The sequence below is a fragment of the Carassius gibelio genome, chromosome A21 (assembly GCF_023724105.1).
Source record: "Carassius gibelio isolate Cgi1373 ecotype wild population from Czech Republic chromosome A21, carGib1.2-hapl.c, whole genome shotgun sequence".
NCBI lineage: Eukaryota > Metazoa > Chordata > Actinopteri > Cypriniformes > Cyprinidae > Carassius > Carassius gibelio.
The window spans coordinates 15,246,749-15,264,695 of NC_068391.1; the positions used below are offsets into that span (position 1 = coordinate 15,246,749).

General features: G+C 37.2%; 1 protein-coding gene across 1 annotated transcript; it reads right to left on the reverse strand.

Moving 5' to 3' along the window:
- Positions 1–55: 55 nt before the first annotated feature.
- Positions 56–12,851, reverse strand: LOC127941508 (nuclear cap-binding protein subunit 3-like). The gene is made up of 13 exons (XM_052536590.1): positions 12,523–12,851; positions 12,033–12,098; positions 11,844–11,949; positions 11,394–11,519; positions 11,147–11,278; positions 10,865–11,037; positions 10,671–10,779; positions 4,454–4,553; positions 3,771–3,880; positions 3,279–3,585; positions 2,924–3,108; positions 1,080–1,262; positions 56–1,005 (listed from the first exon to the last, which is right to left on the reverse strand). The coding sequence occupies exons 1-13, from the start codon at positions 12,703–12,705 to the stop codon at positions 716–718; spliced, it is 2,070 nt and encodes a 689-aa protein (XP_052392550.1). The 5' UTR covers positions 12,706–12,851; the 3' UTR covers positions 56–715.
- Positions 12,852–17,947: the final 5,096 nt, after the last annotated feature.

Sequence of the window (17,947 nt, forward strand, 5' to 3'; positions counted from 1 at the left end):
GCAATCGTTTTTTTTTTTTTTTCAATAACGTTAAATATTTTCTGAAACAATTCAGTGAGGGAAAAGGTAATATATTTGCACATTACTGACAATTTACAATACAGATTTTCATATGCTGCTTTTGAACACTGACATGCAGTCACATATCACTTTATAGACCCAATGCGATGTAAAAATGATTTTTATTCAACATACAGTGTTTTTTTCTTGTATTTTTCACTGACCACATATTTAGGGATTGCAGACCATTCCTTTGGGGACAATTATCTTTACATTGGCTACATTATGTGCCCCTTTCATAGGACTGTGTACAATGAAGCACTGATCCATTCAGGTCCAGTAAATATAGAATTCTTGCACCAGAGAAACAAAAAAACCTCAGACCATTGGGTTCTCCACATCAAATGCACAGTGTTACGACAGTCTTAATAATGTAACATGAACGAAAACCAACCATACTGGCAAGATTTTAAAAACTGTACTGCTAACAGACAGTCTGTCGAATCACGGGTTGTTTTTGTCAACCTGGTGCATTAAAAATGGGCCCTCAATTTGTGTTAAATACAACCAAATAATTTTCTATTAGTGGGAGTGTGGGAATGTTTAACTATACATGTCAGGGTCTCTTGGCCCAGTCTATCACAGATTTTCTCAAACTCTCTTCCACAGCGTTCATCAGTCCTCCGATTCCCACACGTCCTACAGGAGGATTCATTCAGGAGTCACTGTCTGAGCCGTTGCTGCTGTCCTGACTGATCTCGATCTGCAGTGAGGGCAAGCTGTCCAGTCGGCTCTTCTTCATCTTGTTGGACTGCTGCTCCTTCTGCTTGATCATTGCTCCCCACATCTTCTGCAGCTGAGTGTCATCCTCTTCGTTGCCATCAACTCTGTCAGATTCCTTGTCATCTTGTCGCCTTATTCCTCTTGAGGAAGACGCTCGGGAAGAAGCCTTGTCATCTTCTTTGTTGTCCCTGTGAGACGGGCCGAGGCGGCTCCACAAGCCTCCTGAATAAAAACAAGTACTATTAGTATTAGAAAAAAAGTGTAGAGACCCAAAATGGTACTGACTCCAACTATACCCGTTTTCTTGTCTTTTGAGGACTCTGAGAAGAGACTACGGCTCTCGAGTTTTGCAACTCCGAGTCGGCTGCGCACATCAGTCAAAGGCTCTCTCCGAGACACTGCGTTCCTAGAGATGACGGGAGAGACAGAGCGATGTCTCTCCGGAGAGTGTGGTCTTTTGCCTAATCTCTGTCTCACATCTGTGGAGAGAAAACACATCCCTTCATTGCCCACATTTGCTCAGCACTAACATGGTCAAACTTAAAGGGGGGGGGGGGGGGTGAAATGCTATTTCATGCATACTGAGTTTTTTACACTGTTAAAGAGTTGGATTCCCATGCTAAACATGGACAAAGTTTCAAAAATTTAAGTTGTACGTTTGAAGGAGTATTTCTGTTCCAAAAATACTCCTTCCGGTTTGTCACAAGTTTCGGAAAGTTTTTTTCGAGTATGGCTCTGTGTGACGTTAGATGGAGCGGAATTTCCTTATATGGGTCCTAAGGGCCTTATATGGGTCCGAAGAGCGTGCGCTCCCGTATAGCAGAGCAGGGAGAGCACAGACATTCACTGATCAGAGCGAGAGCGTCGCGAAATGTCACAAAAGGAGTGTGTTTTTGGTTGCCAGGGCAAGACAACACTGCACAGATTACCAAAGAAAAAACAGCATTAAGGGACCAGTTGATGGAGTTTATTTTTACAGAGCTCAACGGAGTTGTGCAAGTGTTTTTGTTCCCTGCATTTCGAAGATGCTTGTTTTACAAACAAGGCCCAGTTTGACGACGGATTTGCGTATCGTTTATTTCTTAAGGATGATGCAATCCCAACGAAAAAGGGTCACGATCGTGTGTTGGAACCGCAGGCGGTGAGTAAAACTGCTTCAAATATCTCTGCCTCCTTGTTAGTGCGTCCCCTCCCATGCCGGAGACCCGGGTTCGAGCCCCGCTCGGAGCGAGTCATTGCTGCTGCTGCTCTCGTTCAGTTTCAGCCTCGGGATCTGATTATGGATCATAAATAAACGGCTGAATCTGTTAGTCATGGTTTGTTTTCGATTATGTTTTTTTTCCTCAAGGTAATGTCACAGGCTCCAAACGCTCTCAACGCAAAAGCCTACTCACGCTCGTGATTCTTTAGCTCCGCCCACACTTCACGCCTCCAGTCGGTCGTGTTTTTCCGGGAAAAATCGGTACAGACTATCTTTCTCTTATGAATAAAACTAAAGACTTTTTGGAGTTATGAAGGATGCAGTACTACTCTATAGGTACTCAAGATTAACAGGATATTGAGTGAAAACGAGCATTTCACCCCCCCTTTAAGCAATCCTGTAGATTTCAATCAATGACAAATTATTTATTTTTCCGAAACACCCTGGTGCACACATTTGAATGCAAAACAGGGTAACTGCAAGCGGTTTAAAATACTCAAAACGTTTTTTTCAATACATACATGTGTACTGTATTTGGTTTATTTAATAGCATTTCAATAAATAAGAATTTGATTGCTTTTAAAGAAAGGTAATAAAAAGATTATTGTGATTGGATGTTGCATTAAATGGCAGATACAGTCTGTGTAACCAAAATACCAATAATATCAAGGTCAAATGTTTTATGCATAATGCAGACTTCTAATTATAATCAAGCCCAAAATTTACTGGGACTTTTATTTTAAAATGTTTATGCTTGACTACTTCCTGCAACTTATTCAAAGAGATGGAGATAAAATATGCAATCTTACAACCATCTACAAAACATATTACAATATATAAACACCATAAATATCACTAGAAGGGGCCTCAGGATGACAAAGTAATGTATATTACAATGCTGGACATTAAATCAAGACTTTTGTTTCATCAATAACTAACCCATCTTGCCACTTGTAGTCACTGGTGGGCATGATCTCTGCTGAGAGTGTCCCTGCCTCTTCTCCTCCAGTAACTGTCTCACATCGGTCACTTTGTCTGATGTAGACTTGGACGAGCCGCCACCTCCTCCACCGCCGCCAATGCGACTCTTAACACTGCTACTCGTCTCAGTCCGTATGGAGTTTCTAAACAGCAGAAGGGACAAAATGCACAATTCCCATTAAGAAACTTGATCACCATGAAATGTTTTCAGCATGAGGGTCACATTCGGATCCTAATAGTACTGAACGGAATGCAAATCCTAAACTGTAGCAACCTCTCTATCCTTTGGAGTCAAAAAGAAACCTGCACTCACCGAAGACTGCGAAGGTTGGTTTCTACCTCGTCGGCATACATGGTCATCTTCATGCTCTTTTTGGGAGAGGGCGTTGAGATCATTTTCAGTTCCAGATCGTAGTCCATCTCATCTGAATCTGAAGATGCAGGTGATGGGCCTCCTAAGCGACTACGCAGGTCTCCTTCCCCAAGCCGTGGCCCTCGTTCACGGTCTCCCCGATCTTTATACTCCACTACTCTATCGTCAGCATCCATGTCTTCCTCTCCATCCTCCTCCTCTTCCTCCTCTTCTTCAATAGGCTCTTCTGGCAGATTCACCAGGTCAGCTGAGAGAAGCAAGAGCTCAATTGACAAACCAAAAACAACAAACAGGACAAAGGTGTTTGTGATTTAAGAGAAAAATGTATGTTTTTTTTTTTTTTTACGTCTTGTCAGCAGCAAATCTATCTCAATGGTGAAAACAGAATAAATACCAAAAGTACAAGTTTAAGGGTCATTCAGGGAGATTTACCAGAGTGTCGATGAGTGTAAGGTGGGGTGTGTCCCATGCTGTCTCCAATCAGAGACTTTTTGGTCTTCAGAACGTCACGCTGGATTCTGCGCGTGTGATATTTCCGTTTCCTATAGAAGTTGACAATTCCAGATTATAAAGTCACCACAAAAATTTTTTCAGAAAAGTTAAGTTATACTACTATTCAAAAGTTTTGGGTAGGTAAGATTTTGTTTTTGAAAGAAGTCTCTTATTTGCATTTATTTGATCAAAATGCCGTAAAAACTGTAATATTGTGAAATATTACAATTGAAAAATAAATTATATTTTAATATATTTTACAATCATTTATTCCGGTCACAACAAAGCTGAATTTAAAGCAGAAATAATTCTAATATGCTGATTTGGTGATCAATAAACATTTATTATTATTATTAACGTTGAAAACAGCTGTGGTGCTTAATGTTTTTGTGGAAATAATTTTTTTCAGGATTCTCTGATAATAGGAAGTACAAAATTATAGCATTTATTTGAAACGCTAAATGTCTTTACGGTCATGTTTAATGCATCTTTGCTTAATAAACAATTTTTTTTTTTAAAAGCAACCAAATATCTGAAAAGATAGTATAATTCTATGAAAACCCCTAACAATGTTTGCAGGTGCCAAATGTTTTTGTATCTAACAAATGCCATTTTTTTCTTACCAAGAGTTACTTAAGATCCCTTTCATGCCGCCATAGTTTGGATTCCCGTATTTCATGTAGTATCGACTTCTTCTGGCCGCACCCATCTCCTTTTTGTCATCTGATGGAAAATAACAGCCAAGACTGTTAAAGGGGTCCTATTATGTTTTTTCACTTTTTGAATTTTAGTAAGTGTGTATGTTTGGGCATAAAAAAAAGATCTACAAAAGTATAAAACCTCAAAGTCCACTCCAAAGGGAAATATTTTGTTTAAAAAAAAAAAAAAAAAAAAAAATCGCTTTTCAATAACTACAACGAACGGCTCATTTGGTCCACAGCATTGTCTTCCGGGTTTTGTGATGTCACAAAGCGGCCTATTAAGGCGGGTGTAACATGGTGTGATTTTTCCTGTTGTATGAGCTTGCAGATTATCGCATGGTCGCGGCTCGTACCATGTAAGAACAACTACAGGCCGATCCGAGAATGTTAGTCGGTTTAAATTCGTGGCGTATGTGCAGTTGAACGAGACGATTTGTTGATCCATCTGAAGTTGACCAACTAGAAGATGATAAAACCCACATATTATGTATATAAATAGTCTATATATACAGTGGGGCTCGAAAGTTTGGGCACCCCTTGCAGAATCTGTGAAAATATGAGTAATTTTCAAAAAATAAGAGAGATCATACTAAATGCATGTTATTTTTTTATTTAGTACTGTCCTGAGTAAGATATTGTACATAAAAGATATTAACATTTAGTCCACAAGACAAAAAAAAATTGCTGAAATTATTAAAATAACCCCACTCAAAAGTTTGGGAACGCTTGGTTCTTAGTACTGTGTGTGGTCACATGATGATCTTCGACTGTCTTTCTGTTTTGTGATGGTTGTGCATGAGTCCCTTGTTTGTTCTGAACAGTTAAACTGAGCAGCGTTCTTCAGAAAAATCTTTAAGGTCCTGCAGATTCTTCAGTTTTCCAGCTTCTTTGCACATTTGAACCCTTTCCAGCAGTGACTTTATGATTTTGAGATGCATCTTTTCAGACCGAGGACATTTGAGGGACTCAAACACAACTATTTTAAAAGATTCAAACATTCACTGATGCTCCAGAAGGAAACAAGATGCATTAAGAGCTGGGGGGTGAAAACTTTTGGAATTTGAAGATCAAGGTAAATTGTACTTAATTTGTGTACCGGTAAACATACAAGAATCTTCTGTTGCTTACGAAGGACAGAACTAAATGGAAAAAAAAATGTCAACAAAATAAGACAAATTTGGCCATCTTCATCGTGTTCAAAAGTTTTCACCCCCCACCTCTTAATGCATCTTGTTTCCTTCTGGAGCATCAGTGAATGTTTGAATCTTTTTAAATAGTTTTGTTTGAGTCCCTCAAATGTCCTCAGTGTGAAAAGATGCATCTCAAAATCATAAAGTCACTGCTTGAAAGCGTTCAAATATGCAAAGATGCTGGAAAACTGTAGAATCTGCAGGACCTTAAAAGATTTTTCTGAAGAACGCTGCTCAGTTTAACTGTTCAGAACAAACAAAGGAATCATGCACAACCATCACAAAACAGAAAGACAGTCGAGGATCATCAGGTGACCACTATATATATCTATATCTATATGAATATATGAATGAATATGCCTGTTGAATATCCGGCAAAACTACTAGAAATTCAGAAATAGCCTCACCTCGAGTTGTTTATGAAGAACAGAAAGTCCATGCTTTTCAGCCATTTTCTTTGCCATAGCTTCGTTTGTTTTTTAGTTTTTTTTGGCCGTCACAAGCCATAGCTGCCACAAAGAAAACTATTTTGTCGGCAGAATACATTTTTTCATGAATGGCGTGAAACGTAATGCTTATGTCAGAGTTTTTAAAATCGTAGTGAATTAGTATTGTGTGACTGCCTCCATATGATTGTCGGATAAACTCAATCGTGACATCTGCGACGGCTCACGAAGTTCCGACCTTCAGAATCACGCCATGTATGGCCACCTTTAGAAAATCATTAAAATAATTCCCGCCTACGGAAATTCTAATGGTTTGGTAGAGACGGTCGAGGTCGTGGTTAGAACACTTGGCTGAGTGCGAAGAAGAAGAGTTGCTGTAGCATCAAGTTTTTTTTTTTTTTTAAGTTTGGGGCTGAAATACCGTCTAAGATGTTCACCAATCACAACGCACTGGGACAGCTAACCAATCACAACACATTTTGTTTTTCGGAAGGCGGGCCTTCATCAAACCCAGAACTAAATCGTGCCGTTTATGCCAGGCTGGGTAGAAAGGTATTTTGATAATACTTCATCTCATTATCAACAGGCATGTCATGTAGGCTACACTTGTATTTAGTTTGGGCAACACAAGGTGACACTGTGGCATCAAAGCTTACAACTCGCCTACTCTGGCTCCATTACGATTATTAAGGTAAAACATACCCTCTTCATTACTGAATGGACAAAGAAATGTAGAAATTAATAAATAAATAAATAAATGTGGAAATAAATAAAAGTGCAAATAAATATGTATAAATAAAGATTAGAAGAAAATAAAATGTGGAAAAAAATACATAACTAAGGAAATAAACGTAAAAATACTTTACTTTGTATATATTTTTTGTTTTTACATTTCTTTGTATATTTATTTATTTCTAATTTTGTGAGGTTTGGCAATCCATAATATGGCAATGCTGGTAAAAAGACACTACCTTCTCGTGGAATTATGCTCTGCTCACATGCTCTGATAATAATTCTTTTTTTAAGACTATAGATTATTTGGTTAGTTACTCAAAAAAGAATTCGTTATATCGGATTCTGTTGCATAGAATAATTAAAAATAATATATTGCCATTTATATATTTTGATCAAATTTTATAATGTTACTTTCAATAAAAGTGTGATTATTTTATTGGCCTGTGTTTTTGTAATACAGTATCATTGAAAATATTAAGTTAAATTAAAAAGTCTTACAAAATTATATTATTTAATAAAATAACAATTACTACAAAGCATTTTCTTTTTCGGTTCGGCCAAGTGCATCTAGAATTTTTTTGTTTCGGTTTCGGCACAGAATTTTCATTTCAGTGCATCCACTACTCCAGGGGCCAGCAACCTACGGCATGCAGAGGGATAATCTCTGACATGCAAGCAATATGGAAAACTGCATGATGATGAATATTTTGAGGTAATAACTAATAGTCAAACAGCCTCTTAGGAGCTATAAATAAAGTGTGAGAATTAACTTGGCTAGTTTACGGATGTGTGCGTGACCGCTGCACATACTAGGCACTTCAGATTAGAGGTTGACCGATATATCGGGCCGATATTTGTCATTTTTTAATATATCGGCATCGGCCGATATCCGTGTTTAGTAGCGCAGATTTAAAGTCAGGCACGTCGGCGGGCAGCCCCGCGTTATTGGCGCAGTGGAAAGTGCTGCTGCAGCCACTGCATGTAAAGCACCCCAAGCCAAAACTTTTGGAAGATTCAAAAACAGACCTGTGAGATAAAGGTAGTCAAAGAATTTCACTCTGTAAATGGGGTGGAGAAGTTGTCAGCTCTCACAAACACTGCAGCGTGATTGAGGGCTCCGTTACTCCGCCCCGCTTACAGACGGCACCGCGCTCGGAGAGACAGCTGTCCTGGAGCTGCCCAGAACGGTGAATCACATGTGTTCGGAAGCATGGTTTGATGCAGACAATAACCAGTTTTCCATCCAACTCATTTGTATTTAGGGATGTCAATATTTGATAATTTCCATGATCGATCGTCGTTTTAATTAACGATCAAGTAATAACCTTAATGCTGCAAAATGCGTCTGCAGCGGTATTATTATTATGTGCAAAGGCCACTTGGAAAAAAAGCTTTCTCACCTGAATTAAAGGGGTTTTAGTATGAATAAAATGCTAGTAGCAGGACTGTAAAATGAATAAATGTGATTATGATCGTTTGATAAAATGAAGAGAGCGCGCCATACGTTTGAGATCATTTTACTTTGCTGAATGTTTCCTGTCAAGGAGACCGCTGAATGCGCCTCTTTAAATGGTTTCGTGGTGCTCGTTGTTGTATTTTGAAACGCAATTGCATTGTTTTCAAATGACACTATAGTAGTGGTGCAACGGATCATCATTGATCCGTGATCCGTTCAGATCAATATCTTCAGTTCGGCATACGCGTGACCCGCGGATTGATTTATGAAAAAAAAAAAAAAAAAAAAAAAGTTGGCATGTTCAGTCCACACTCAGTGATAATGCCGAGCGGAGGAGCTTGAACGCCCCGTGCATTTTGGCTTCCCTGTCAGATATAGGCTAATGATGAAGGAAAGAGGTTAGAGTGAAAAGATTGTGCCAGATCTTTATGAACAGGAGAAAAAAAAAGTTGTGGATAAACTATCCCGAGCATCCTCTGTTGCGCTGACGATAGAGGGGTGGACGTCCAGGGGGACGGAGAGCTCTGTGATGATAACTGCTCACTTCATCACAGCAGACTGGGAGATGAGAAGTCCTTATTATTATGTTAAAAAGAAGATATTATGCCATGTGCACTAAGTCCATACGAGGACGAGCGAGCGCGGGTTTGACTAGATGTATTTGGAGGTTATTGCTCACGTCTTGTTCTGCACATATCGAAATGTTTCCATATTCGCAATGTATCTGAATGTTAAACTATAATATTTATTTTAATGTAAACTAGACGGAAAAAAACCATCCTCTTCACATGAGCAAAAACGTCCTTGGCATAACAGCAGAGTGGTCCGGTATACGGTGTATTTAAACTGACCAGTGTAACTTTTTAAATGTTTGGTTGACTGTACTTTATTTTAATAATGAACAGACTGCGATGTAAGTTCGAAATTAGAATGCACTTTAGATGTTCTGTGTCATTTATACCAAACACAAATGTTGCTGGTTGCTAGTGTCTTTGCAGCACTACTGTTATTTATTTTTTATATATTTTTCAGTTTAATTGATTTTTATTTCTAAAATTGTATTTATTTAAATGTATATTTAAGTTTACATTTATGTTCCAACAAACTTGAAAAATTCTACTTGATACATGTAAATGCTCTAAAACTTTTATGTAAATGATTGACACACACACACACACACATATATATATACATTACCTGTTTTATATATTTAATACTTGGTCAGTTTATTAATTTGTTTGGTTAACTTTGGATACATTTTTTTTTTATTTTAATACAGTGCAGTGCACTAAATTAAGATGAATAAAGAGATTGTTCAAGTCAGTGCTCAATAAATTATGATAGGTTTAGAAAAAATGTGTTGTGCATCCACTTATTATTAGTGTGACATTTTAGCATGCAAATCAAGGGGAAAACTCCAAGATATCGGCCCTAAAAATCGGCAGCACATATCGGCCATCGGCTGACCCTGACCTCTAAACATCGGCATCGGCTATAGAAAAACCCATATCGGTCGATCTCTACTTCAGATCAAAGCCTCTTGTCAATTACAAAATGACTGAGATGGCCAATCAAATAAAAGTAGGCGGGGTTTACTGTTCACAGAAGCAGAGCACGAAGCGTCAGTTTAATGTTAAAGAGAGTGAGGTAAGATGAAGCTGAAAATCAGTTAATATTAGGCAACTTTTAATGATACGTTTTACAGCTTTACGTTTTACAATTTTTTTCCACAAATATGGCCATTTTGAGAAAGAGAGACATAGTCTGCGTCTGTGTCTCTTTTTTTTAGTTTAAAAAACAATTTAGGAAAAAATCTTTATAAACTATTGGCATGAAATTCAAATAGACCTATTGTTTTTCTATTGTATCATTTAAAAATGTTTATTTACTGTACAGAATGCATTGAGGAGTGGGGTTGAGGTTAACCGGAAAATAAAATAAAGGCAAGTCATGCCGAAAAGGTTGCTGACCCCCATGGGCGTGGTAGTGGGGGGGAAAGTGGAACTGACTACCCAGGGCCCCGTCTAGGGAGAGGGCCCTTTGAAATCCCATCAAATTTGTTTTTTGCAATTTTTTTCTAGCCTAATTCGAATTAATTGGGCCCTCCAATTAATGTCATTATCCATTTCAAAATATATTAATAACACCAACTGAGAGAATGAACTCCGTGCCAGACACTCCCAGAATTTGGTGCTACGCACCTGCAAACCCCTGCCCAAGTCTGTTCTTTATCAACATTATCATCAAGTAATAAAGAGCTCCTGACACAATTCCTTTTATTTATAGGCAACTCTCATAAGTATTTTTCTCACCCTGGGTGGCAAAGCGCAACAACAGCTTGTTGCCTTTGAAGGGCTTGACTGTGGGCCGCAGATCATTTCGGAAAAGAGACTCTCTCTCCGGTTGCGAAAGTAGACTTGTCTAGGATGAAAAAAATTAAATAGAATTTGCATTAAAAAAAGACAAAAATAAATTTGAATTACCATCAATAATCTGACAAGTTTACCTCTGCGGTTTCCTGTGTTTTCTTTTCGGCCTCTTCCTCAATGTCGCTAGCTTTACCCTCACTGCCATCACTGTTCCTGCTCTTATCTGCTTTCACCACCTCATCTTCGGCATCATCATCTACCTCGCCTTCCTCCTCCTCGTCATCATCATCAGAGCCACGGTTTCGCTGAGCTGATCAGAAACAATGAGAGAGTTTTGTGTCACAACATTTGGTGAAACACAGCGTCTATTTCAAGGTTGCACAATGAAATCACAGGACTTTCATAAAGAGAAGACAAACCTTTCTGCGGCTGGACTGAAAGTTCAGATGGCTTCGAGCTGTCAGTGTCTGTGACCTCTTCTTTGTCTGGCATCCGACTCAAGTTAATGAGAGCTCTGGATGAAGTGATGTCGTCTAGCCACACCACATTGCCTGGAAATGAGTGATTTGACTATGAGCACCACAATCCAGCTTTAAACAAAACTTTACATGTTTCCAGTTCAGATTTCTATGAATCCAATGTATAATTATGAAAGTGTGTACTTACAGGAAGTGTCATCTATCCACTCAATGTGGGCAGGCGGATACTCTTTAAAGTAGCCAAAAACATCCTGAGTGCTCATGTCATCGACTCCACTCATGTGTAGGGCTTCCAGACGCACATTCGGGATCGCTGAAGAGAGAGTGGGAGAGATTTTAAAGGGATAGTTCACTAGAATGAACATCATGGGTCATCATATTCTAAACCTAACATTGTTACAAACCTATATGGAAAATAATAATAATAAAAAAAGAAGTTGTTGTTTATGGTCTGTGTAGCTTCTTTTAACAAGAAAATAAATTTTGTACACACTTTCCACAACAGAACAAAATGACAACAATTTTCACAATATGATGTATAACATTCATTTATCATTTGAAAAACAGACTGGGTGAATTTTTATTTCATGCTGACTTTAAATCAATTGTTGAGCTATAGTTGTGTAAGACTTCTTACCTTTCTTCAGCAGATCCCGGTCTAGAACAACATTCCTCTGTGCCAGATTTTCCTCTGCGCTAAAATGAAATCTTCTTGCACGCTTCTCCTTTTTCTCAATGGCCTCCTGAGCACGTACAAATGTTGTGAACAACAGGCAGCTTACATTAGTAGACGACTGATATATTCACACAACCAGCTGAAACTTACCTTAGACGTGACATCGATTCCAGTGATGAAGGTGCCAGCCTTATTTTCATAACGTCTGCTGGTGTCCTGTGCAAATCACACAGAGAAACGTGATGTGATCAGCACACACACAACAGAAGCTTTTCACTTGTTAGCATTAGATTCAAGGTGATCACATTTTCTTCGATATCCACAATGCTGTCCTAACTAAACCAGAATAATTTCAGTTCTTAAACAATTAACGTTAGTATAGAAATAACATACGCACTAACGTTAAATGAAAAGTCAGGAAACCTAGGCCAGAGATTTACATCACTTTCCCAAGATCCTTCTAAACAACAGACCATCACTGCGCATTATGCAAATGTAGCATAAACCCCATTACCACAACATGTTCAAAAGCAGGAATAGTGGCCTATCTCTGAACTCAACACCACGTTGGCTTCACCAACGTCCGGTTTACTGTACTACGCGAGGCCGTGGATTAAATGAGGCCTACGGACTTACTCACCGGCAACAGCTCCTTTAAACTTCGGCGAACAGAGATGGACTCCAGCTCCGGGTCTCCCTCCTCCACCTCCATGGGCTCCGCTTCCCGGGCATCTCGATCGGAGTCCGATTCTGAGTCTGACTCCGACCGATCGGACGCGCTTTCCGACTTCACAGACACCCGCAGGCTGCGCACCTCCGCCATGATTGATCACTCGCTTAAACGAAATAGCGGCTAACAGCTAACTTTCAATGAAGTGAACCTGTGAACGGAGCCTCGCGCTAGCTGTGCTAGTGTGCTAACACTGCTCTCGAGCCTCGCGACACACACACAGCGCAGGATACGAACGCTGTATGGCAAGCCGGTGTAACATTTAATCTATAAACCGTACTAGTATCTTTTTTTCATGTTACTATTACTTATTTTTTAGATACTAGTATATTTTCCATTAAGTACTTGTACTTATTCATTAGGTACTAATGCTTATTCATTAACTACTAGTGCTTATTCTTTAGGTACTAGTGTTTATTCTTTAGGTACTAGTGTCTTTTGTAAAGTTACCAGTACTTATTCATTAGATACTAGTACTTATTCCTATAGTGACTAGAATTTAATTTAACTCTTTGTGTAAAAAAAAAAAAATATAGAACTACTTATATTTTAGTTAGTAGTAACTTTTTTTACCAGGGATATCCTGAACTTAATAGATACTAGTACTTTTTAAATTTGCTAGTTTCTGCCCAGTATGGTAATTGTATGTTGAATATTAAAGGCCATGTTGCAGGTTAACCACCACTTCCGATTAATGGGTACATAAATCAATCAAGATCATTTAAAATGTCTCAAAAATGGTCTTAAAGACCTATTAAAGCCTCAGCCTAGTATGATGCCACGTTCCAGGCAACCCGTAACCTGTGTTTTTCCAACTTTAAACCCGTGAAAGTGCATTGGAATGGCAATCAAACCCGTGACCTCCCACCCGTTAACGCGTGTCTCGTACTAGATCGATGTACTCCGAGTTCCGAGGTCACACAGCACGTGAAACAAGGATGATAGCCCCTGCGAATAATACTGCCTACGGATGCAGTGTTTATGCAAGTGGTACACGTTGAAAAAAGATTTTAGGTCAATGTAACATTGCAATAAAATAAATCTAGTTACAATTCCTTGCGCTCAGAAAGTTTGCCTATCTGTCTGTCTATCTATCTATATGTATGTAGTCTATCTATCTATCTATATATATATATATATATATATCTGAATACTCTCATCTACTGAGAAGCCATAGAGGAAGTTGAGGAATAAAATGTTTTAGGTATTATTCTGGATCCCCAACTCAAATTCAATACACACATTAACAAACTCTGTAAGACTGTTCGGACAAACCTAAACTGTTTTAGAATGATTAGGCATCATATACCTGTCAAAGCAGCTTTGCTGTTTTTTCATGCTATGATACTTTCTCATCTATCTTATTGTGTTACTGTATGGGGCCAAGCCTCCCAGACAACAGTCAAACCCATCATGTCATTATACAAACAAGCACTGAAAATAATGGATCAGAAACCAATTATGTGGCATCACTGTTTGATTATACAGAAATACAAGCTTTTAAATTTTGACAGTTTTATTAAGTTCTCTTTTCTTAAGCTGATTTTTAAATGTATAAATAATCAAGCTCCAGCCGTACTCTGTCCTTTTGTGACAAAAATAAACACAAGGGGAGTTGCCACTAGGAGAGCAGCGGGTGGCAACTGCATAGCAGAGGGGCGCAAAACCACTTTTGGCCACTCAAGTTTTTCAGTGATAGGGACCTATTTTTGGAATGATTTACCAACGGAAATAAAAACAGAAACCAACCTGAAAACATTTAATAGAAAGGTGAAACACTGGCTGAAAGAAAATCAAATATGTGGACATTGACTCACTTTTTGTTGCAATGTATTGTCTGTGCTGGATGTGATGTGTTGTGTTGTGTTGTGTTGTGTTGTGTAATGTGGTCGGGATTGTGTAAAATGTTAATGTTAATGTTTATAAGGTATTTGTTGCATGATTGTGTAGTTTACACTACGTAGTTTTTTATGTTTTTAGAAAGGCCTGACCAGGGACTGGGGTTGCAAATTAGCCTATTGGCTAGAAACTTTTTATGCAACACATTTACACATTTTGTTATGGCTTTGTCTATGATAATTAAGTATGTAACAATGTGCGCTGCATTGTCCCTGATAAATAAACTAATAAAAAAATACTACTCGTCTCTAGTCACTCTCAATGCTTTCAAGGCGGGCTTTGGTAAATTCTCTCCCCAATGTGACGTAATGCAATGCATTGTGGGGGAAAAGAAATCGCTGAAAGATAGTACCTACTTTTTCGTATTATATTCCGTTTTGTGATACCCAACAACATAAAATACAATGGATAACAGTTTAAATGTTTATTACCAACAAGCAAATTGCACAAATTCGTTAAAAAATTTACCTTGCAATACGGCCTTTAATGAGCCAGCAACATATAGGAGAAAGATTAAACAGGAAACAGAAACGGAGATGGATGTACTTTTTTTAGAAAACCAAATAGAAAAGAAACAATTATTTGTACACAAGCACATAGAAAACATATTTTTGTCAGTTTTTTAATTGTAATTTCTTAAATATAGTAGCCTAACCATAACTAATATTGGTTATGGTTATTATTTCTAAAACAGTAAACAAAACAAGGAACATTAATTTTGTAATAACACTATTTCACTTTAATGTACAAAACTGAGTAGCCTATATAAGAATAAATATAATAATAAATATAGCTGCAAAATGCACACTTATTTACCCCAGAGAAGAACGTAAGGAATTGACTATTTTTTACCTCAAAGTTCTTAGTTATTTTAGCTATTTTTACTCAAATTAGGGTTTTGCGAGCAATAATGAGTACTCAATTAATTTATTTTTAATTCATACTCATCGCTGGAGGGCACCCTCGAGTAGAAACTCCACAATAGTGATGGGATTTATGGCTCTTTGAGGGGATCCGGATCTTAGCGATCCGTTCCTTTCAAAGAGCCGTTCAAAAGAATGGCTCTTTTGGCTCTTTTTAAATATTTAGTCAGTTTTAAGAAGCCAGCTTGGGAGCATCTCAGTTTATCCTGGAAATAATCACTGGGAGGTATTATGAGGTGAGATTTGTAGTCAAATAATTAAAGCTCAGATATCACACACCAATATCTGAGTTTGAATTATTCTGAAATATTGATTGTTACCTCATTTCTCATGTGTGGACTATATTCCATAGGGTTGCACAAATCCCTCTGCTTAGACAGTGACATCATTATTTTGATTTACCTTTAGTACAAAGTGTGAGTGTGTGTGTGTGTGTGTGTGTGTGTAAAACTACGTTGACTTATGTTATTCATACAATACCTACTCACAAATAAACATAAAAAACGAAGCCGGCTGCAATGAATTTCTGTGCAAAACAGCTTTTACTACAAACACTTCCACACAAGAACATTGTTATCACACAAGAACATTTTGATAGAAAACTATTTTTTTTTTAAAGTAGATAAAATTAGAATAAATAAAATGGAAATGTCTACATACTACATACTATTACTACTGTAAACTTTGCAAATAGGACATCAGCCCCTTCAAGTCAATGAACAATAACAAAGTGGGCTGCAATGAATGTCTGTGGAAAACAGCTTTTAGTGAAAAATTTCTATACAAGTACAGTATCACAAAAGAACATTTTTAATGATTTTAAAATAAGTTTTAAATGAACACAAAATGCAATGTAAATGCATGCACAACTAATAACTAATATCATCACGCTATAAAGGGTTGGCCTGCGCTGGGTGCGCCCCTCCCCCTATAACTGTTCTGTCTCCTGGAGGAGCTCATTTGTATGAACACGCATAGGAAAAAAGAACGATAGAAAGAACGGCTCCTCTCCAGTCGCGACTCGGCTCCCATCGTTCATGTTTATGAGCCGTTCAAAAGAATCGGTTCGTTCGCGAACATCACAACTCTACTCCACAACAACTGATGAAGTTCCAGGAAATTCAGCTTTCGCTGTAGATGTAGCTGAATAACATTCAGATAGATATTTTACTGATGAAACATGATGAAAATAAACAATGACTGCGACAATATATGCTTTTATCTCTGCTCTTCAAACCACCGGCGTATTTTTATGAGAATAAAGTTTAAAATGCAATCCTAATGCAAATTTATTCTGCGTATTGTATTACCATATGGACTCTGATTGGACGGTGGAGAGGTACTCATGTTTATATAATAATCTGTTTAAATGAAGATATCTCCAAATGTATTCTTACTAGATCGTAATGAGGTTGAAGATATCTCCAAATGAACATAGACTTGAAGTTATTCTGTTTGATATCATCTTTTAATTTCTGACTAGTTATTATTGCAATAGTATCTAGTATCTGTTTAAATATTTCTAGTAAGTATTCATTAGATACTAGTGCTTATTTTTTAGATACTGGTACTTATTCATTAGATACTAGTCCTTATTTAATAGATACTAGTAGTTATTCATTAGGTAATAGTTCTTATTTTTTAGACACTAGTACCTTTTTTAATCACTACTAGTAACTATTCTATCTTACTAGTCAGATCTGCTTTTTTTCTTGTCTTATGTTCGTCTTATTTTTGTTCAACAAAAAAAATTACTAGTAAAATAAAAAATCATACTAATAACATTTAGAATAAGTACTAGTATCTAATAAATGTGTACTAGTATCCATTAAATAAGTACTAGTATCTATTTAATAGGTACTAGTATCTAATGAATAAGTACTAGTATCTAATAAATAAGTACTAGTATCTAATGGATAAGTACTAGTATCTAATATACTAGTGTCTAATGAATAAGTACTAGTGTCTATTTAATAGGTAGCAGTATCTAATGAATGAGAACTAGTTTTTAATAAATAAGCACTAGTACCTAATGAATAAGTACTAGTATCTAATTGATAAGTACTAGTATCTAATAATAAGTACTAGTGTCTATTTAATAGGTAGTATCTATAAATACACACGAGTACCTGATGAAAAACTACTAGTACATAAAAATTAAGTACTATTCACTAGTGGAATACATACTAGTCAAAACTCAATAGTTGATTTCTCAATGACGGACCCCCATATAAGTCAATAGCAAAAAAAATTACATTTGTTACTAGTAACAATATAAAAGTTAATAGTCGCTATTGAATTAAGTACTAGTATCTAATTAATAAGTACTAGTATTTAATCAATAAGTACTAGTATCTAATTAATAAATACTAGTACCTAATCAATAAGTACTAGTATCTAATTAATAAATACTAGTCCCTAATAAATAAGTACTAGTATCTAATGATTAAGTAATAGTAACTTTACAAAAGACACTAGTACCTAAAGAACAGGCACAAGTACCTAGTAGTTAA

What these genes read in the sequence shown, in the direction of transcription:
- LOC127941508 (XM_052536590.1), bottom strand. Translation starts at nt 12,705, where the DNA reads ATGGCGGAGGTGCGCAGCCTGCGGGTGTCTGTGAAGTCGGAAAGCGCG. An exon ending in GAATCGATGTCACGTCTAAG is followed by an intron (nt 11,950 to 12,032) that starts GTAAGTTTCAGC and finishes GTACGTGCTCAG; the next exon opens with GAGGCCATTGAGAAAAAGGA. An exon ending in GTTGCGCTTTGCCACCCAGG is followed by an intron (nt 4,554 to 10,670) that starts GTGAGAAAAATA and finishes ATTTTCCATCAG; the next exon opens with ATGACAAAAAGGAGATGGGT.